This window comes from Apodemus sylvaticus, chromosome 6 (assembly GCF_947179515.1).
Source record: "Apodemus sylvaticus chromosome 6, mApoSyl1.1, whole genome shotgun sequence".
In the NCBI taxonomy this organism is placed as follows: domain Eukaryota; kingdom Metazoa; phylum Chordata; class Mammalia; order Rodentia; family Muridae; genus Apodemus; species Apodemus sylvaticus.
Genome location: NC_067477.1, coordinates 131466661 through 131488831, shown reverse-complemented (window position 1 = coordinate 131488831; position 22171 = coordinate 131466661). Strand labels below are relative to the sequence as shown.

The 22171-nt window shown below is 43.0% G+C and overlaps 1 protein-coding gene across 2 annotated transcripts in view; it reads right to left on the bottom strand.

Moving 5' to 3' along the window:
- Positions 1-441: 441 nt before the first annotated feature.
- The window catches only part of Eml4 (EMAP like 4), a 117200-nt gene continuing 95470 nt past the window's right edge, over positions 442-22171 (bottom strand). For both annotated transcript variants that reach the window (XM_052186475.1, XM_052186476.1), the window contains 6 exons: positions 19613-19701; positions 17885-17982; positions 7436-7523; positions 6823-6921; positions 3655-3785; positions 442-3230 (listed from right to left, as the gene is read on the bottom strand). In XM_052186475.1, coding sequence (XP_052042435.1) covers positions 2769-3230; positions 3655-3785; positions 6823-6921; positions 7436-7523; positions 17885-17982; positions 19613-19701 — 967 coding nt within the window. In that variant the 3' untranslated portion in view covers positions 442-2768. The remainder of the gene's footprint in view (positions 3231-3654; positions 3786-6822; positions 6922-7435; positions 7524-17884; positions 17983-19612; positions 19702-22171) is intronic.

Here is a 22171-nt window from a genome sequence, read left to right as displayed (position 1 = left end):
CAAGGGAGACAACAGGCATGCCAGCCTGTTGAGTACAAGGCCTTCAAAAACCAACAACAGGAGGTAGCCAGGTGAGGTAGGTAAGTAGGATCACCAGGACCAGCCAGTGTTAGACATGAGCAACATCACAGAGGAGACAAGGGGAAGCTGCACTGTTCCCTGCTGACTAGGGGGCATATTTCAGAAGCAATTTCCTCTGCTGGCATGAGGTTTCCTGCTACTAGGAGTTTGTCTATAGCAGCAGTCAACTGGTGTCTCCTTCTTATATCTGGATAGTCATTGAAAGTACCAGAATAAACCAACTTAGGACACATGCAAAAACAAAAGAACCGTATATGGGGTATGCCTAATAATCTTCCAGGCTGAGGCAGGAGGATTGCTACAAGTTTAAGGCCAGCCTAAAATGCCCAACAAGATTGTCCGACAACAAAGACACAGGAAACACTTTGATTATCTTATTTTTTATCTTCAAAATTTTCTGCCATGACATCGGAATGCATGATAGAAATGGCTCATCTTCACATGGAACACTTGGGTTCATTGTCATTCACAAGTTTTCTAAAAACAAAACAAAACAAAACAAAAAACAAAAACAATTTCATAATCCCACATCCTTCCAACCATCATCACAGACTGACTGACATGAAACAGTAGTTGCCAGCACTCGAGGCTGGAACGCTCTCTGCACATTAGTAGTGTCTTTGGAAACTACCACCCAAGAGTATCATGATTATAAATCTCACTGTACATGGCAACCCCAAAGGTGACAGATGTCCCTAAATAAAGTCCCTGCTTGTGGAGAGCTGCGTCCTCCAGGCACTGAGAGAAGCACATTCTCTTCTCGAATTGCTTGTTCATTTCCTAGTATCCATTTTGCAAGGACTTGATTTCATCTCCACTGCTAGCTGGTGGACAGAGACGCCTGAAGCTGTGCTCTCTGACAGCTGGGTAAAGACTGCACTGAAGAAGTCAGGTGGCTTGAAATCTCCTCTTTGGAAGAGAGCTATTTGAGGTGAGTTTTTTTTGTTTTTGTTTTACTTAATTAAAAAAAAAGTTGTAAACAAAAGGAGAGAGATACAATGGACATACACCTAGACACAGACTTTCACTGAAAAGGTGGATGTGTACATCTCATTCAGATACGCTGCTCTCTCTTGTTCCTCCACACACCCTCTGCATAGCATGTGAATCGTGTCGAGTGTCCTTGGCGTTCATGGGAGCATTCACGGTTCCAAGCGATGATGACATACCTGATATGTTACTCCTGAGAAGGTACTGGAAGGGAATGACAGTTCTGATGCACTCTGGAATGGCACAATCACGTAAACGCTTGCACACTTAAGACTTCCGAACTTAGGAAAAGTTACATAATCCAACAACAAAAAAGTATGAAAACAATATAGCAAGTTAAAAAAAAATATGGTTTTGTAATCAAAGTATAAACAAACATAGGAAATGCACACTTGTCAGTAATTTAAGTAGGAAACACATACTTAGGAAAAATAGTTATCTGACAAAACTTAGAAAAGCCCAACTTGCTCAGGTACACTAACACTGCCCAAATCAAGGCCAGCGACACAAGGGCTGCAGGGCTCCCAGGAGGAGGAGACGCCCACAGACAGCACGACTGCAAAGGGTGCCGCCTGGAGGCAGCACTGTGACTATCACACTTCTATAAAAAAGGCTTATCTCTTGGTGTAATTTGTATAAAAATTACAACTAGACCAATGAATTTCAAGCACCAATTTGACTATTTAACAACGGTGTGAGGGGACAGATAGCGCTGAAGGCTAGCGACAGTTAGCAGGTCACCATTACAATTCATCTGTTAAAGGCATGCGGTTGTTTTTCCTTCCATTCCCTTGAATGCCAAACATTAGAGAATGTTTAGGCCAGTGAAAGACTCCTTGGAGAATCGACTCTCTCAGAATCATGGTTTACTAGACATTAAAAGCTCTTCAATGCCGGGCAGTGGTGGCACACGCCTGTAATCTCTGCACTCTGGGAGGCAGAGGCAGGCGGATTTCTGAGTTTGAGGCCAGACTGGTCTACAGTGTGAGTTCCAGGACAGCCAGGGCTACACAGAGAAACCCTGTCTCGAAAAACCAAATCAAAAAAACCAAAAAAGCTCTTCAACAAACCAAGGCTTGCTTCTGGGATAAAGCAATTTGTACACAAGCCACTGAGGACGGCTCCTCGTTATAACTTAGAAGGCAGCACCTAGCGAGCAGCCTACTCCCAAGCACGTCTGGACATCTCGGGTGCTGTAAGAAAATGCAGGATCACATGGAAAGGCAGCACTGTCGCACTAGGCAATACTTAAATTCTCCTTAGTTAAAAAGTTCCCGTTAGACATCGGAGTGGTCTCACAATAAGAGCACTTTTTCCTGCTTGCTTTTTTTTTGCATCAGGAAAAAATGGCAGCCTGAGCCAGCAGCCGAGCGAGCGATTGAGTGAGCGATGGTGCCTGCAAGGCCTCCAGCTGTTACGAGGAAATCTCGGTCAGATAACAGGTTTCTTCCAATGGGTACAGCTGCAGTTTTGTTTCCAGTGTCTGCACCCCACACATGGATTTCTTAGATACACTCCCCTGCTAGTCTCCTGCTGCTTTTAAGTTTGGTTAAGTTGTGAACATCTACCAAACAGTCTCCTGGTTTGCTCTAGCTCACTGACGGCACACCGGACTGCCATCGGTCTGGTCTCATGGGAAACAAACCTCCACCCACAGTGATGGCTGTCACTGCCCGTCCTGTTACCCGGCCCGGGCTTTAGCACAGGGGTGCCGTGCCTTGCTCTTCCTCAGGCAGCTCAGCTGCCCCCTGCTTCTCACCTAATTCACTAGCAGGCTCTTCACCAATCACCACACCAAGGTCTTCGCTGCCCCACTCACTCTGCTCCTCGCTGGGCTCTGCCATCTGCTCCAGGCTGTTGTCCACAAGCGTGGGGGAGCTGCTCATTCTGCTATCTTCTTCAACTGTCCCAGGTAACGGTTGGGAAGGAGGCAGCGGGGGAGGGTTAGACGGCCTGGCATTTTCAGTGGAAGAGGCAGAGGTTTTGGTTAAGCCGGTGTCTGTTATGACCTCATTTTGAGGCAAAGGTAACTTTTCCACTAGCTTCCACTGAATGATGCTCATATCCTTCCCGCCAGTTGAAATTAGGTGACTGTCATTATGAGTAAAACTGACGTTGGTCACATGGCTGCTGTGGGCACTGTACTTGTGACTGGGAGCCTATAAAATAAATCAAATGGGAAAATTAAACTCATTTTTACATGCCTGTTTACAGCAATAGAAATGACCAGGGAGATTAAGTCAGATTATGAAAACAGGTTCAATTACATCAATGCTATAAGACATCGATGCTGAAGAATTAAACAGGGAAGATTTTCCTTTTATTATTCCTTTAAAAGGAATGAGAGTGTGGTAGTGTAATGGCTCTCAGTACCTGTGAGTTAAAGGCAGAAGGAATGCTGTGAATTCAAGGCCCAAAGACCCTGACTCAGAAAGAAAACAAGACACTAAGAATCACCCATTCTCTAGTGTAACAAAGGGGAAACTGGACAAGACTGCGCAGCACATCAGCAAGAAACCTGAGAGCCACAGATACCCCAAGCAGAAGGTATGGCAACAGCAGACTTTGCGGAGCTGAGCTGACCTTTGCTTTGGAGCAGGGATACTGAAACAGATGAACTTTACAGAAATCATCGGCTACGGCGATCACTCTTCTATTGTGGGATCGAACCAGTGCATTGATGTCTGTTCCATCGGATCCTTCCGGCCAGACCCCTGGAGAAACATGAGTAGATAGCATTGGCCTGAAAACATAACTGATGTTGTTACACACACCCAAACACTTCAAGCCAAGAAGCAGAGCCAATCCTAGTCAGCAAGAAGCAGCAGGTGGTGCCGAGAAGCTAGCCTCACCTGACCTGCTGACACAATGAGCTCCTTAGGAAAAGTTACCAGTTACTTGTAGAGAAGAAAGCAGAGCCACCCTGTCACCAAAGGGGACTGAATGCTTCCTTTTTCAGGGAGGTGGGTGCCTTCAGAAAAAATGTTCTCATGGAAGTGCCCAGGCCAAACATTGGTTTAGTGAGCTTTATCCCACAGAACTGTGTTCAAAGAGAAGACATACTAAATACGCCACCAAATTACTCTGAGGCGGGGTCATCATGGTCTAAGTGGACAAGCTTCTTTTAGGCCAGACAGAAACTGTGGAAATTTAGAGCTGAGGTAATGACTTCCAATGGCTGAATGCTACTCAAGAGAACTTCCATTTTTTGTGTGTATGAGTGTTTGCTTACATGTGGATAAGCACAGCACATGTGTGCCTGGAGATCACACAAGAGGGTATCTGATCCCGGAACAGAATAACCACTGTGAGCCATAGTGCTTTTAACTCAGTAGTCTACCTTTCTAGCCCTGGGAACAAATTCATTTTGGGGGGAAGGTGATATGTTTGTGTGTGTATTACACACATGTGAGTGTGCAGGGACAGGGACATGAGAAGTCAGAGGAAGAGGCTGGGAGTCTTCCTGTGTTGCTGTGCTGGGGAGGGTTGCTAAGCACTGACTGCTGCTCCAGAGGCACTGGGCTTGGCCCTATTCTTGCATGGGGGCTCCCCATCTTGACTCCAGCTTCAGAGGATTCAATCAATATCTTCTGGTCCCCTCAGACACGCACATGGCACATTTACATACATGCAAGGAAAATATTCTTTATACAAAAAATAAATCTTAAAAGGGGGAAAGAGGGCAGAGTCAGTCTTTCCTGGAACTGGAAGGCTCACTGTTTTTGCTAGAACGGCTTCCCACCAAGCTCTCCGGAGGTGCCTGCATTGGCCCCACGAGGCTGGGGTTATAGGCATGTTCAGGACCGTACCCAGCTTTCTGTGTGTGCACTGGAAACTCAGACTCAGGTCTTCACGCTTGCACATAAAGTGTTTGTACCCGCAAAGCATCTGCTCAGCTTCAGGGTCCTGGGGGCTGACAATAACATTTAGGAACTCCTCTCTACCTCTCCAGTGATGGGATTACAGTTCATACTACTATCTATATCTGGTTTTTACATATTAGCTGGAAGTCTGAACTTGGGTCTTTATACTTACATTGCAAGTACTTTGCCAAATAAGCCATCTCCTCAGCCCTATAATCCCAACTTTTATCTTTAAATAATAATCTGCTAAAATCACCTTAATATTTTAAAAAAATAGCACTAGGACAACTGAATACCCATAAGCAAGCAAGCAAGCAAACAAACAAAAAACCAAGCCAAACCAAAACTTCAGGCACACTAGATATGACAGTTGTGAGCCACCATGTGGTTGCTAGGATTTGAACTCAGGTCCTCTGAAAGAGCAGCCAGTGCTCTAACCGCTGAGCTATCTCTCCAGCTCTCCAGGTAATTGATTTATGTATTTAATTTTATTTATTTATGTGCACCCGAGTTTTGCCTGTGTGTGTCAGATGCCCTGGAACTGGAGTTGTAGACAACTGTGGGCCGCCGTGTGGGTACTGGGAATCAAACCTGGGTTCTCTGGAAAAGCAGCCAGCAGCCAGAGCTCTTAACCACTGAGCCATCTCTCCAGCTGCCAGACCATTCTTAAACATCATGGCACTGAGCGCAGCCACTGTGAGCAGACCGACCACAGCTGTATGTGTCCATTTAGATCAACTATCCAGATAGGGAACTGACAGAGAGAGCAGGTATGTCCTGGCTGCTGGGCTGGGGTAGAGCAGTGGGTCTCAACCTTCCCCATGCTGTGGCTCTCCCTAATGGCAGGGTGACCGCCAACCGTAAAACTATTTCATTGATACTTTATAGCTAATTTTGCTACTGTTATGAATCGTAATGTAAACATCTAATATTGTATTTATGAAAGGGTTGTTGATGTTCAAGGGTTGACACATAGGTTGAGAACACTGGAATAGAGGGCGTCCCCTTCACTCAGGTTCCTTGGAGGTGAGGAAAATGCTGCAAGATCAAAGCATGACAAGCCCATGAATGTGTTTGGGAAAACCACTGGTTTGTGCGCTTTAGGTTAACTGTTCAATATATGATGAGATCTCAATCACTGCTATTTTTTTTAGAATGTCTTTACTAATTTGAAAGCTTCAAACCCACTTTTGGGAAATACCGGAACGTATTTTACCCCTTTGTGTCAACTCCCTTCTGTTGAGATTGAAAGTTTAGGGCTCTGCAGAAACTAATCTCATACTGGTTCAGTCAGTGTCTTAGGGTTTACTGCTGTGAACTGACACCATGACCAAGACAACTCTTACAAGGACATTTCACTAGGGCTGCTTACAGGTTCAGAGGTTCAGTCTGTTATCATGGTGGGAAGCATGGCAGTGTCCAGGCAGGCATGGTGCTAGAGGAACTGAGAGTTCTACATCTTCATCTGAAGGTGCTACAGAAGACTGACTTCCAGGCAGCTAAGAGGAGAGGGTCTATAAGCCCACCCCCACAGTGACACACTTCCTCCAATAAGGCCACACCTCCTAATAGTGCTACTCTCTGGGACAAGCATACTATCGCAGTCAGTACATTTAATTTCTCTGAATCTGAAAATAAGGGTCTTACTATAGTCTTGCCTGGCCTCAAACTCTCAGGGATAAACCTACCTATCTGCCTTCTAAATGCTGAGGTTAAAGGAGTGTGCCATCATGCTTGGCTTAATAGCTTTCTTTTATCAATTTACCCAGTAAACATGATGAATTAAGCGCGCTCTCTCTCTCTCTCTCTCATATCACACACACACACACACACACACACACACACACACACACACACACACACACACACACAGCTGCAATGTTCTTACCAAAGACTTGGAAGCCTAACACACAGGTATATGTTGTCCAATCGATGTCCTTACAATCTGATCGGTTCCTGATTAGTTTGCAGCCATTTTCAATGTCCCCTTTAGAAATTTAGAAACAGGAAGTATAATAATAGTGCTGTGTACAAATGTATTTGAAAGTGCATCTTGATTCAAACTAGTCACGTTGTATTTATAATCCATACAATGAAAGACATTTAAGGTTCATTTAAAAAGGAAAAGAACGTGTTTAGCAGGACCTCTCAGAATTACAAAGTGTTTCCCATAGAAGTTTTAATCTTTTCTATGGAAGCATAAAGGTCACCTCTAATGTCTGCCCTGCCTCCAAGAAAAGTTGTTAGATGAAACCATGTAGAGCTGTATCAGGTTCACAGAAAGATCTCTCATGGCAACATCTGCTCAGTTCTACACCATTAAATTAATGCATTGCTTTCTTGGAGAAGAGGTTTGCACTCGAGACTCATTACTTAGCCCAGAGTAACAGATGCTGTAAATTAGAGGCCAGCATGCCCTCCTCAGAGTTTGTATTTCATGTAGCCTGTGTAGCAGTGCCTGACAAACACATCTGAGTCCATATATGACTGTTCATACTTACAGTACAGTATCTCGTAGTCACCCGAGTTAGACATTATATGCTTATTGTCTGGGGACCAGTCAAGGTGTGTGATGTAGCTAGAATGCCCCTAAAAAAAGATTAATAAAGAAAGCATTTAGAGTTCTGAATGACAATTTCATACTTTTCTAACAGTGCTTAGTACTCATGTGGCAGGAATTCTAAGGAATGAGAGCATCATAGCCCCAGGGACCAAAGGGCACATAGCTGGTTCTTTAGTTCTTTTTACCCTGTCCTGTTAGAAGCTGGGGATGCAGTAGACACAGGTGTGGGAAGAGAACCAGTGACAGAAGAATTCGGCAGGAGTGTGGTGTTCAAAAGGCTGCATCCAACAGGAACATTATCAAATTCCTGGACCTGGGTGAAACCCGCTGGCGTCTACATCTACACATCAGAAACACGTCCCCACCACCTCTGCAAGGGAATCCCAAGGAAGACTCTTAAGCTTCCATCTCAGATGATGCTGTGCATTCCCAGGCCTGCCGTTAATTCATTCATCCCACATCCCCATTAGAGTGATGCTGGTCTTGAGAAAGATGCGGCTATCACAGAAGTCTCCCTGGGCTGTAGGTGCTCCCTATAAATAGTCAGAATCAAACTCTCCTAGGAAAATTCCGGTCTCCAGAGAATGTTCTGGGTAGGGGCCAGTGACCCAACATTGCATTCCTCCAGAACAGCTGGACCCAAGCTAATCAATTGACTCTTCAAAACTTTCCTTAAATAGGAAAATGTTAATATTTTGCTGCTTGGCTTTTAGTAACACTGGAAATTAAAACAACAAAAACTACTAAATACTTAACTGTTAGCTTTACACGTAAGCATTTGATGAATCCTGATAATCAGGTAAGTCACAGAGATCTTCTGGTTTGTCAAAGCTGACAGACACGAGCGCACTTGTTTCATCTAGCCAAATTTTGTACTTTTGGAATTAAAAGCTTCCTGAGTACAGTGTTTTAAGTTAATGAGTTCAATGTGTCTCAGACAGGTTTTAATTATCCATAAGCTTCTAAACTATTCTACTCTCCTCCCGAAGGCTGTTAAATGTGTCCTAAACTCCTGGACCCACAGCTTTCAGAGCATTGCATATACATATGCTTATGTCTATATGAATTGGATTGTGGAAATTTGGCAATTATGAAGCTTTCTGGATAACAGCCTGTAGGTATGCTGGCAAACAGGCTGGGGAACAAATCCCCTGCAGTGGAGGACATTAGCAACAAGAGCAGTGTTAAAGCCAGAATGCTGTCCTGAGTGAGCATGAGGGCGCGCTCACATATCATTTATACACAAGTCTCAGGTCTAGCTCTGCTGTCTAGGGTTTAAGCAGATTAATCATGGCAATGCACACTCCTCTAAGTATTTGTCCTGACATAGATGGTCTCTGTATGTTATCTGCACCTTAGTGAAAAGTCTCTGATGCCCTACTTAGAAGAGAATGAAAAGCACCAAATGTCTACATAACATTTAATTCCTGTGATAGTGGACACAGTTCGTGCAGGCCAGTCAATGCATATTGCTTTCAAAGACTTATTTGGGGGTAAGGTTTGAGTCTTGGAAAACAGAATGATTATTTCCCTGATAGCAATGTCAACAATAAGCACAGAGATACAATGCAATTATTGGGAAGGGACGGTCTGTAATGTCTCACACACCCAGATGCAATCATAGTGTCCTCTCCTGACTTACAGGCTCAGGGACAGAATGGGCTAAGCATCCACATTCTAAGCCTGGAACCTGAATGCTGACAAGATTTAAAGTCCTTGGATTTTAGAGCATTTTATATTTTGGATTTGATGGTCAACTGGGTAATATTTATGCAGATATCCCTAAATCTAAAACCCTTCTGAGACAAAGCCCTTCATGTAAGATATTCAACCTGAGTACATGCAGAATAGGAAATAGTGCCATACTTCTCCTCAAAGGACAAGCATAATGGCCCAGAGGTGCTTTAGCACCTTGAAAATTTTAAAACAGTATTCAAAGCTAACACTGCTATTACTGCTATTTGGTAACCAGATGGTACAACCACATTTTAATCACAAGTAAATATGAAGAAGATAGCACCCAGAGAACAGCCATGAACACTCAGGTGTGGCATTGCATGGAATACTGACTCCCAACTGAGTAGCCATCTCTAGTTGAGTCATCCTATAGAACTTTCTATATTAATGAAAATGTTCTGTATTTTGGTGGTCCATGGTCGCCTGTAGTTTCTAAGTAGCCAATTGGTAGCTAGTATTCCCAGAACATTGATCTGCATTTAACATTATGAGCAGAAAGTTGTGGCCAATAAGTACCATATTGGATTATCATAAGGGTAAGAACTGTTGATCCATTTTTTAGTATTTGAGAAGTCCCTCTTACTCCTTAGTGCACTTAGTAAGATGTAGTTGTGTTTTTAGACTCTAGTTTGTCTATTCCCAAACAACTGTGATAATTCTGTAGCACATGGGCAGTTTCAGATGAACATCAGATCTTTTCTTAAGCCCATAAACATGATGATGAATGTTTATAGCCACATCACATCTAGAGAAGAGTTTGTAAGGACCAGGCTCTGCCCTGTCTGCTGCTGTATAGACACAGACCATATCCACCCAGGCTCAGCCTGTCTCCTGGGATTTCACTTGGCTTCTTGGGCTTGTTCTGTTTATTCTCAACACAAGGTTTTGTTCCAGTAGTAGGAATTAAAGATAGGGTCTCCCAAACTTTTCACTTCTTGACGAATATTCTTACTACGGTACTAAGGTTGGGCTTCAATTAAGCATCCTCCTGCATCAGCCTCTAAAGTAGCTGGGATGACAGGCATGTGCCACCATGCCTGTACTGGCTAGTTTTGTGTGTCAACTTGACACAGGCTGGAGTTATTACAGAGAAAGGAGCTTCAGTTGGGGAAGTGCCTCCATGAGATCTAGCTGTGGGGCATTTTCTCAATTAGTGATCAAGTGGTGAGGGCCCCTTGTGGGTGGTTCCACCTTTGGGCTGGTGTTCTTGGGTTTTATAAGAGAGCAGGCTGAGCAAGCCAGGGGAAGCAAGCCAGTAAGAAACATCTCTTCATGGCCTCTGCATCAGCTCCTGCTTCCTGACCTGCTTGAGTTCCAGTCCTGACTTCCTTTAGTGAATTTAGTGCAATGTGGCAGTGTAAGCTCAATAAACCCTTTCCTCCCCAACTTGCTTCTTGGTCATGATGTTTGTGCAGGAATAGAAACCCTGACTAAGACAATGCCTCATTGATAATTTTGTTACTATCCCCTCCAACTCTATTTAAAAAACAGTTCTCGCCTCATCCCCCAAAAGAGGCAGGTGGTGGTGGTGGTGCACACCTTTAATTTCAGCACTTGGGAGGCAGAGGCAGGCAGATCTGAGTTTGAGATCAGCATGTCTACACAGTAGAGTTCTAGGACAGATAGGACTGTACAGAAAAACCCCATCTTGAAAAATCAAAGCTCCCAAACAAACAGATAACAGTTGCTTTTCTAGTTTAATCAAATCTAGTCGACTGAAGTACACTGGCAGAGTCCTATTCCATAGCACTTGGTCAGGAACCCAGATAAAACTCCACCCCCCAACCCCCCCAATTACTACTTGGCTCTGGGGGACAGGAGAACTGACTCAGTGAGTCAGTGAGAGGGGTCTCTTTGTTTCTTCTTTTCCCCTTTCTGCTTAGAAATGAGGTAATGGCTGGAGTTTCTTGGGCCACATAAAATGACGCTGGGCACTGAGATGCAGTGGAAGGAAAGGAGACTATTTTTGTGTGAGTGAGATGCCGGGTCAAACACAGGGCCTGCTCCACTCTGCCACTAAGGCAAACACTCTGCCACTAAGCTCTTATTTCCAGTCCCTGATGATCTCCTTTAGATGAGTCTATTGTTGTGGTTTTGGTCTAATGTTTGTTATTATGCTAATTGGGTCCCCAAAATTGGAGAATCCACATTTAAGATGCTGAGGGTTCCTGTCCCCAGGTGGCTTTGTTTTGGTTTTTTCTTTTTTCTTTTTCTTTTTGGTTTTTCAAGACAGAGTTTCTCTGTGTAGCCCTGGCTGTCCTGGAACTCAGTCAGTAGACCAGGCTGGCCTCGGAACTCAGAAATCCTGCCTCTGCCTCCCAAGTGCTGGTATTAAAGGTGTGAACCACCACTGCCTGGCCCCCAGGTGATTTTAATTGGTAAATAAAGTTGCTGGTGGCCAATGGTTGGGCAGGGAGACAGAGGGGGGGACTTTAGGATTGTCAGGCAGGGGAGATAGAGAGAGGCTGGGGGATTGAGAACAGCCACTCCAGGAAATGAGAAAGACCAGGCCTTGGAAGTACATGACAGAGAAGTCAATATGTAAGAGCCCCTCAGTGGCCCCCAACTGGGTCTGGGACAACAAGATGGAATACATATTTTAGTAAGTAATAACCCGTGAGTATAGGTGTCAGCTACATGGAGGTTTGGGAGTGGTCCAGCCATTGAGCTGTTTTTTTTTTTTTTTTTGGTTTCTTGAGACAGGGTTTCTCTGTATAGCCCTGGCTATCCTCGAACTCAGCCACTGAGATGTTTAAGGTATAGTAAAATAGAAGTGTGTGTGTGTGTGTGTCCTCGAGCCTGGCTTACATTCAAGAACTCAGAACATTGGGGCAGGACAATTTGAGCAGGATTAATTGACTACTGCAACAGATGGTTCTGGGCCAGAAGGCTGAAGACAGATGCTCCAACATTTTGAGAAAAAGGGACTGTCCAGGAAGTCAGCTGTCTCTACAAATAGTTTAAGTTTTGGAAGCTATGTTTGTGTCTTTCCTATATATTCAGGTAATACTTATATATTCAATCTTGGATATCTCAGACAGGGTTAAAGACTAGTTATAGTCTCATAATCAAACTTAAGTTGTTTAGCACTAAGGGAGATGATCTAGATTTGAAAGGATGGTTTTCAGATGGTAATATAAGTTAAAATCAAAACAATTCAGATATAAAATTGTAAACTCTTTAAGTTAGGATAGATATTAGAGTGATGAATGTACCTAAAATTGCCAAAATTGATTGCTTGGACATTATTAGTGTATATTATACCTTATAGTATACATAACTGTTATTACTATGTTCAAGAGAAAGGCCTTTTAATAGATGAAAAGGAGGGACAGTGGATTTGGTCTAATACTTGTATTATGTTAACTGGGTTCCCAAAATTGCACAAGAATCTGCATGTAAGATGTTGAAGATCCCTGCCCCAGTTGTTTTTAAATTGGTAAATAAAATCGCCAGCAGCCAATGAATGCCAGGGCACGGAGACAGGTGGGACTTCAGGATTTATAGGACTTTAAGACTTCCAGTCATTTTCCTGATTGTATGCAAGGGGTTTAGTAAAGAAACCACTGCATAGCATGCTTAAGGAACAGAGGAAGGAGGACTGTGAACCACTATGTTGGGAAAGGAGAAAGACCAGGCCTGAGGGGTGCGGAAGAGAGAGCACAGCAACCATGCACGAGCCGGGGAAGAGCAGCCCCTCCCCCCATTGGTCTAGGACAGCAAAGATGGAATGTAGACTTTAGTAAATAATAACTCAGGAGTATTGGAGGGGAGATGCTAACCACGTGGAAGTTTGGGAGTGGCCCAGCCCATTGAGCTCTTTAAGGCATAGTAATATATATAAAAGCGTGTGAGTGTGTGTGTCTCACACCCGTCCTGCGGGTGATTTGAGCAGGACAGATTGGTTACAGCAACAGTCTATATCACTAATTTTGTTTGATTTTTCAAGATAGGGTTTCTCTGTGTAGCTCATTCTATAGACCAGGTTTGCCTCAAACTCAGAGATCTGCCTATCCCTGCCTTCCAAGTGCTTGAACTAAAGGCATGTACCACCACGTCTGGCAATATCACAATTTTAAAGCTAGTAGAGTACTTTGTATAATCTACTATAGTAATACCAAAGTATTATAACTCTATTGAAATCTGAGCTGGTTTTATGGTTTATTTTCCTTGAGATTTCTAGGAAGTGTAGATGACTCAGGACACAAAATTCAAGAAAAACATTTAATGGTCCACAAAATAAACAATTAAAAATAATTGTAAAGTATTGTTTGTGGAAAGAGAAAAGGTAGGTGTCTTGTTGAATGGTGCCCAGTGTAACTATCTATCACTCATGTTTTGTTTCTGGAAGGACAATGTGGAGGGACTCTTAAAGCAGCCTGCTGCTTGTACTAGAGAGCCCAGATCTGCATCCTTGTGTTGCCCCATCTTCTGAAATAACATTTGCACACACAGTAACACCACAGAGAGAAGATGGCAACTGCTCAGAATGGTTCTACTCTTACTACAGGGCATTTCCTCAAGCTCTAGTCTGTATCTTTCTTCTGCTACACTGTTCACTTAAAAGTTGACCAGTATCAATGTTAGGCTCAGGCAGTACAACAACCAGTTCATATACCCAGAGCTCAAGGTGGCTACAGAAAGATCTCTAACAGCTGTGGCTCTTGTCTGCCAGAAGGTGTCACTTCCCTTACCTGGCCTGGCCCAGCCTGGCCTCCAGACTCCCTCAGTTCCTGCTCTATACCCCCTGGCTGTTCACCCACGAGTCCCTCTCTTGCTCTCTTGCTTCCCTAGCTCTGGCCATATTCAGTCTGCTCCCCTCACAATAAAAACCTTTCCCTTAACCATACTATGGAGTGGTGTTTTTTATTTATTTTTTTATTTTACTAAACCCTTGGCATACAAACAGGAAAATGACAGGAAGTAGGGGCCAGCACCTGCATTTGAATTATGAGCTCTACTTGTACCATTTTAAGAAAGACCTCAGTTCTAGCAGTTCTATGAAGTAGGAACTACTAAAATCCAATTTGATGAAAATAAGATTCAGAGAAGTTAACCAATTTGCCTGAAGTCACAAGTTAGTAGGTGCCAGAGCCAGCCTTGTCCAGTTTGTCCTCATTAATAGCAGACAACAGACAAAAGCCACAGTAGCCTCTGAGCGGGTGGTAGAGCTGGAAAGCTCAGGGACAGAAGCAAGCGCAGCCTGCAGACAGCTGAGCCAGAGCAACGCCCTCTGTCACAGCCCTAAAGGCACTGTGCGGGCACACAGGTCCTGAGACATCATGCGATTAATCAACTGTCATTTCCCAACATTTTCAAGGTCTTTCTGTTCATCAGCTGTTAAAGGGCCACTGTTTCCCTGCTGGGTAAGATGCATGGTAATACAACACATGGTATAATAAAACACACAGTGACAATCTGAGGATTGTAAGGATTGCACAGTCTGTCCGTGATGACAAATGAAGGAAAATTTAAGTTCTAGATCTGCCATGATCTCAAGACAACTGCAAAAGGAGGACTGAGTTAATAAGTAAGTACCCCACACCGCAGTCAACTATAAAGCCAGATTCCCATTCCATCCCTGTAAGGTGATGCACATCCACAATCCTAGCATGCCAGAGGCTGAGGCCAGCCTGGGCACATAATAAGATCCTGTCTCAAAACAAAACAAAACAAAACAAAATATACAACACAAACAAACAAAATCTAGGTTCTGTAAGGTTAAACCATATTTCCCATGCCCCAGCTCGAGCCTGTTTATTTAAAGTGAGGCAGCGAGGATGCTCAGTGGTTGTGAAGCTGCTGGCTGTGAACCTGCGCTCCAGCACTGGAGGCCAGCAGCTGTCCTCTCACCTCCAATGTGCACTACGCATATGCACTCTCACACACAAATCCTCTACGTAATAAGCAAACAACTTACAGCCTACTACGGTCAATTAAAAAAAATGGTGAAACATTGTTTTTCTTTTTTTATTTGTATGTGTGCGTGCATATGTTCCATGAGTGTACGTGTACACAGACCCAGATGACAACCTCACATTTCTTCACTAGTCTGGAACTCATCAAAAGCAGCAGTCCATCGGCAGTGCATCCCAGTAATCTGCCAGTCTCTGCATCCCCAGTGCAGGCATTACAGTCCAACCCCACCAAGCCCAGCTTCTTATTTTTAAACAAAGGTCCTCAAGCTGGCAAGGCAAGCATTTTTCCAGTTGAGTTGAAATATCTTTTTTAAATCTTTTTTTATATACTACAGGCATTACATTGATAAACTAATTAAAAGTAAACAAATTTGTAATTTGTTTTCAAAAGAAACAAAATATTTTTTTTAAGTTCTGCAAGTAACTCAGATTTCTTGTAGACTAATTTATAAATGGGCTTTAGAGTACGGTACAAAATATAAAGAGCAGCAATAAACAAATCTGTCTTCTCAAACGCTAAGTCTTTGCTTATAGAAGTTCAACATTCTTGCTTTCTTTTCTGATACAATCTCATTACGTAGACCTGCCTGGTCTCAAACTTGTGACCAACGTTCTTGCCTCTGCCCCCAGAATGCTAAAAGCACAGGTCTGTGCTGCCAGGCTTAGCCAAAATGAAAACTCCTAATGTGAATATCCAAAATGCTATAAAATCTAGAACTTTTTAAGCTTGTGGTGGGTCCAGACCCAAGTGTACTGAACACACTGTACAAAATTACCTCTGTGCTGTAAGTATAAGAAACAAATGAATCAGTGTTTTTACTTCCATCTTGGCCCCAAGATCTCTTATAATGAATATACAAATATTCAAAAAGCTAGAAACCTGAAATCTGAAACACTTTTAGTCCTGAGCATTTTGAGTAAAGAATATCCAATCTGTGTAAAGTAAGTAAAATAATTTTCAGCCCCACAGTACGTGTATTTAGAATAACTAATTCTTTTATTTATGCACCTGAGTGAATTGTTTTATCAAGACTATCAAAGGATTTGTGTCACCATGCCAATTCATCACATCATTTGCTAATTCTAATTTCCTAACACATGTGCTAAGTTACTTCATTTTGCACATTTACTGAGTATTTATATGCCAAACACCAGCCTCAGTTCTTTTCGCACATTCGCTTGCCTGCCTGCTTTCCTTCCTCTCAGGTGTGAAATATGTATATGTCGGCCAGAGGAGGACAGCTAGTGTCTGCCTTGTCCCTTGAAAAGGGTCTGTCCTATAAGCTGGAGCTAGGCTGTAAGCCAGTGAATCCCAGTGATCTTCCAGTCTACTCCACAGCGCTGGGTTACAGGCATGCATGTCCATGCCCAGCTGTTTATGGGATGCTGGTAATTCAAACTCAGTCTTCATGCTCGCACATAAACACTCTTACTTACTGAGCCATGTCCTCAGCCCTGCATTAGCTTCTTTTAACCCTGTGAAGTAGAAACTGCTATTACCCTTACTTTACAGGTGAGAAGACTGAAACAGAAGGTTAGAGTAACCTGTTCAAGGCCACACTCACGGACAAGTGAATAAGTAAAGCTCAGGTGAGGAGTCTGATGCAGTCTGTCTGGCACCACAAGGCTCTATTACCTACTCTTCATATCCCATGTGGGAGTGAACCTAGGGCATCGGATACGCTTGCAAGTACCCTCCCCCTGAGCTGCAGCTGCTCTTTCAGCTACACTTCTTGCTGGTGGTGTGCTTGTTTTGTTTTCTTTTTCTTCTTGGCTCTTGTCTGTTGAGTGCCCCAGCTGGCCTGGAACTTGGAATGATCCTTGTACCTCCGTCTTGAGTGCTAGGATTACAGATCTGTGCTACCATGTCTGGCAACTGTACCTCTTGAGGACAAAGGAACACGTCTTCTAGATAGTCTTGGTACCTAGGCTATTTCTTTAGTTTAAGCAGAGTTCCTATCTCACAGTAAGCATGCAGATTATAGAATTTAATATATTCATCTTATAAAGATGACCTATTACCTTCAGAATATGGAAATACATTTCTGCTGTCTTAAATGCAGACTGGTCTACATAGTAAGCTCAAGGACAGCCAAGGGCTACACAGAGAAACCTATGTCGAATGTTAAAGAAACTCTTAATACTAGAGGGAGACAAATGCTGAACTCAAATGTAAGGTAACTGTGTTTTCCAGTTAGGTAATCACAAGTTTATTTTTAAAAAAGATTGATTTACTTATGTGTGTGTGTGTGCCCAGAGAGGTCAGAAGCAATAGATTCCCTGGACCTGGAGTTACAAGTGGTTGAAAACAGCTCAATGTCAGACTGGCAATGACAATCAGGGCCCTGAAGGAGCAGCACTCGTTACCGCTGAGCTATCTCTCCAGGTCTCCCACTCCTCTTCACTGAGACAGGGTCTCAGGTAGCTCACGGTGGTCTCAAACTTATTACATAGCTGGGGATGACCTTGAATACCAATTCTTCTGCTCCCATATGCCAAGACATGGGATCACAGGTGTATGCCACCTGTGTGTATACCTGGCTTAAGATGTACCAGGGACTGAGGCAAGGGACTCACGTGTCCCAGTACATTCTCAGTTTTCACAGAAATAGAGTTTAAAGCAGCTAGTAGGAGAGCAACAGCTATGTCAATGTAAACATTTAATTCTCCTCATAACAGAATGTAGTCTCTCAATCACTGAGTCACTTAGGTCATTCTTCTTTGCTACTTACAGTGCACTTTCCATATCTGCTGTATTTTCTTCCATTTTCTGAGACGGCGTAGAGGTAAATAAAGTTGTCATGAGATCCCACAGCCAAAAGAGTACCATCTAGAATTAAACAGGAAAAAGTGCTAGTTGAAATATATGTACTACTACTACCTTATTGGTTCTATATTAAATTTATTAAATCACATCAATATAACTATTTGGCATTTTATGAACAAACCTGATCACTTAGCATCTCCTAAAATCAAATGGTAACCTAGTCCAATGTAGCCCTCCTTCTTGGAGATATGTCTAGTCTTAACCCCTTGTTTTCAGCTAAAAGCTGATTTTAGAGAAATTTCCCTTTGTGTATTGGAAGTGCACAATGTTTATGTAGTACAGTAAGCAGGTACCACTCCATACTTGGGCAAGCACATCTGATCTCACAATTACAGAGTAGGCTCCCTTGTTGATTGTACCTGCAACTATGCTAAGCACGTAACAAATGGTTAAAGTCCTCCAGTCTTTTGATTTTTAAATGCTATTATTTTGTAGGGGTTGTTATGCCAGAATTAAAAACAAATTAAATCAAATGAAACAGAAAATATTGCTGTTTCAAAATGACTCAGGGCAGGCAAGAAGGGAAAGGTACAGGCTGTGGAATCTGCTGGCTGGCACTCTATCCTAGGGACCATGTGGGAGGAGGACAGAACCCCCTAACTATGTGTCCTCTGACACATGTGCTCACACAATACATGTTTAAAAAACACAAATTAAATGGACTCAAACTTTTGTATCTTGGTATACATACATTTTCCCCCCTCATTCAAAACAATATTCTGTGCTTCTTTCTTTTTAAATAATGAAGAAACAATCATGTTTTTACTTTTAGTCTTAATTCAAAAGCATTTAAGCACACTTACAGAGCTCAGTGATTATGTGTTTGCCTGCTATGTGCACAGACGTCTGGTTTCAACCAGTAGCATTACACAGACAAAACCAACCCACAGCAAATGCTCAACTACAACGAAGTCCAGGTGCTCCTGCATGCCTATAATTCCAGTTCTTCCAAGGGTGAGGAAGAAGAATTATAAATTTCAGGCCAGTCTGGGAAAGACTATGCCTCAAAAAAGCCAAACTAATACTAGAAAAGAATGATATACATCAAACCATATACTTCACAAAAACAAAGGTAGCTGAGGTATTATGGAAATTTAACACTTTGGATAAAGTATACAAATAATTACTCAATGTTGAATGAAGTTATATAAAATTGTTACAATGAATTACTAAGTATTTTATTTAATAACTAACAATTATGATTATGTAACTCAAAACAATGCTAACTAGAGTATAAACTAGGATTGTGAGTTTGGATGCTAATATGTACTCCGGCTGTTTCTTTCACACTGTTTGGGGAAGTCAAAGACTGAACTGAAGGAGAATGTGGTAGGCAAGTGTTCTACCACAGAACGTTCTCCACTGCTTGTATCCTTAAATATAAAGAGAAGTTTGCTCGTTAGATGGAACACGTAGTTTAACAGGTACGAATCCTCCTGTATGCAGTGTGATCTGACTGCTTTCTACTGTTCTGAACGGCAGCTGCAGCTGTCACAGTCACTCGCTGCAGCTTGATTTTGCAGATTTCGTAGCTGCTGCAGTGGAACTTACCCTGACACCCAGGGACACTCCACCCTTGACAACTCTTGAGCACACATGTTTCAGTGCACATGAAGTGGGGTAGCCTGCTCACCTACTGAGTAGCGCATCACAGAGAGCTGCTCGTTCCCATCCGTGTGGATCGACACCAGATCTCTTGTTTCTGCATCCAGAACAAACCACCTGTTCAGGAAAGAAAGGAAAAAGAAAACAAACCGCCTTCAGATATTTACACTTACAGGAAACAGTAGGTGCCTTTTTCTACATTTTTAATTTTAAAAACATCAATATTAACCTTACGATAATGCTTCTACTTAATGCTAAATTTATTTATCAAAAAATGCTGCTAGACAGACATGGGTCTAGTTTTCATTTCTACTTAGGAATTCAAAGATTGTCACCTGTACCTCTGCTACGTATTGTTTACAGACAGAAAGGTAAGCAGACACTAGAGCTGACCCCGCACACACGACAAGGACCACCTAACCAGTAACCGCAAGCATGGTCAGGGTGCTCACAGCACAGCTCACAGGGAAATAAAGGACAGCAGCCCCGTGGGAGCCTTCCTCTGAGGGAAGGAAGGAAGGAAGGACAGCTGCAGTGGGGAGGTGGGCATGAATGAATGTTGGTAACTGTGAGAGGCTGGCACACTGAAGCCACATGGCCCATGCTCACTGAACACAGGCTGGTGCAGCTGACAGTGCCCACAGGGCGCAGAATTGTCTGCGTCTTGTCACCAATCCTCAGCCACCACCAAACCACTGTTCTTCACAGAGGGAACAAGATGGCACCCCAACCAACACTACAGAGCTCAGTGAACATCAGGCTTCAAGCAGTTTGTTTTTAAGATTTATTTATTTTATGTATATGAGTGATCTGCATGTATACCTGCACGCCAGAAGAGGACATCAGATCACATTACAGACAGTTGTGAGCCACCATGTGGTTGCTGGGCATTACATTTAGGATTTTTGGAAAAGCAGCCGGTGTTAATGCTGAGCCACCTATCTAGCTCCAAAGGTTCAAGTTTTTAATACAATTATGAAATCTTTATTATATTCTTAAATACATTTTTTTGTTTGTTTTTTTTCAAGACAGGGTTTCTCTGTGTAGCCCTGGCTGTCCTAGAACTCACTCCATAGACCAGGCTGGCCTTGAACTCTGAAATCTGCCTACCTCTGCCTCCCAAGTGCTGGGATTAAAGGCGTGCGCCACCACTGCCTGGCAGAAACTTTATTATATTCTTAAACATTTCAAATTATTAATTTCAAAATTGGCAACCCCTAATATTAAGACTGCTTCCAAGCCACTTTAATTTCCTAGGAAAGCTAGATACAACTTTTTTTCCCTATATACAACTTCTTTCTCTTCAGAAGCAACCTTAGCGAGCAACAAAGCCCAGGTCATGTTCTCATGTGTGGAAACCACACTGGTTATAGATAGCCGCTACTAAAGAATGAAAGACAAAAACTATTGTGCTTTTCTGTTTCTTTAAATGCACAGCAGATTAATTGTTCTATTTTTGTAGCAGAATTTGTCAGGTGTGACATGGTTGTGAACACAGCTACATGACATAAGTTTCGGCCATGGGAACACTGTCAACCTCAATAATGCATCTCGGGCTTTCTACTATATAGACGGCATTGCTCTTTCTTGTCTGCTTTGCCTCTGTCTTCTATACCATATTTGTCCTCAAATATAACTTTGGTAAAAATGTCTGAGAAAGGGACTGAGGGCATTACTAGAGAGGAAATGGCTCTGACGTCACTAGGAACAAAGTGCTCTGGACCAGGCCATTCAAGCACCCAACTCAGGCACATCAGGACAAGGGCTTCTGGAGGTGGAGGCCGACGGCCCTAATTGTTCCCTGGGAAATGTTAGCCAACTCATGATGATTAGGTTGTACCAGGAAATATTTGAGGCAGGAAATGTTTTTGAGAAACTTGAAGCTTTAGTACTTAATTGAAAATCCCAAGGAAAAGGAACACTGGGCCTGAGTTACTAAGAACAGGGACGTCCATGGAAAATACAAGGGACAAGATGGAGGAAGAAATGGGTCTACTGGATCAGTGAGCAATGGGGAGAGGACCCGAGAAGGGGGAGCTCCAATAACAGACAGTGGAGCTAGAGATATTACGGGGGAAACTGCAAGGTATAGGTATGATGCAAAAGACTGAGGGTGGGTAGAAGAGTTTGGGCCCTTTGAGGGGGCCATCGGATTGGGGAACTACTTTTCTGGGGAGACTGGAGCACACTGACTTGAACCCCTGGCATCGCCTGCCTGAGGAAATGAGGGTACAAGCTCTAGAGACAGAATTCGGGCTCGTGAAGGACCTGGGAAGGTGCAAGATTTAAAATAGCATATGAGAAAGAGTTGAAAAGCATTGTAGACATAGATATTTGGATGAGCTTAATAAGATTTTGCAAATTTAAGACAAGTTAAAAATATTAACATTACCTTGACCTATTTAGCAACTTTCTAAGAAACGAGAGGGGGTGGGAACGCTGAAAGCTGTCTCTGAGCACGGCTTCTGAACAGCAATGAGCGCCTGTCAGCTCCCACCCGCTTCCTTACCTGACTCTGATTTCCTGCTGATCCAATCTTCCCATTCTCAAGAACTAGAAACAACAGATGAGGCTGGTCCTCAGTGGT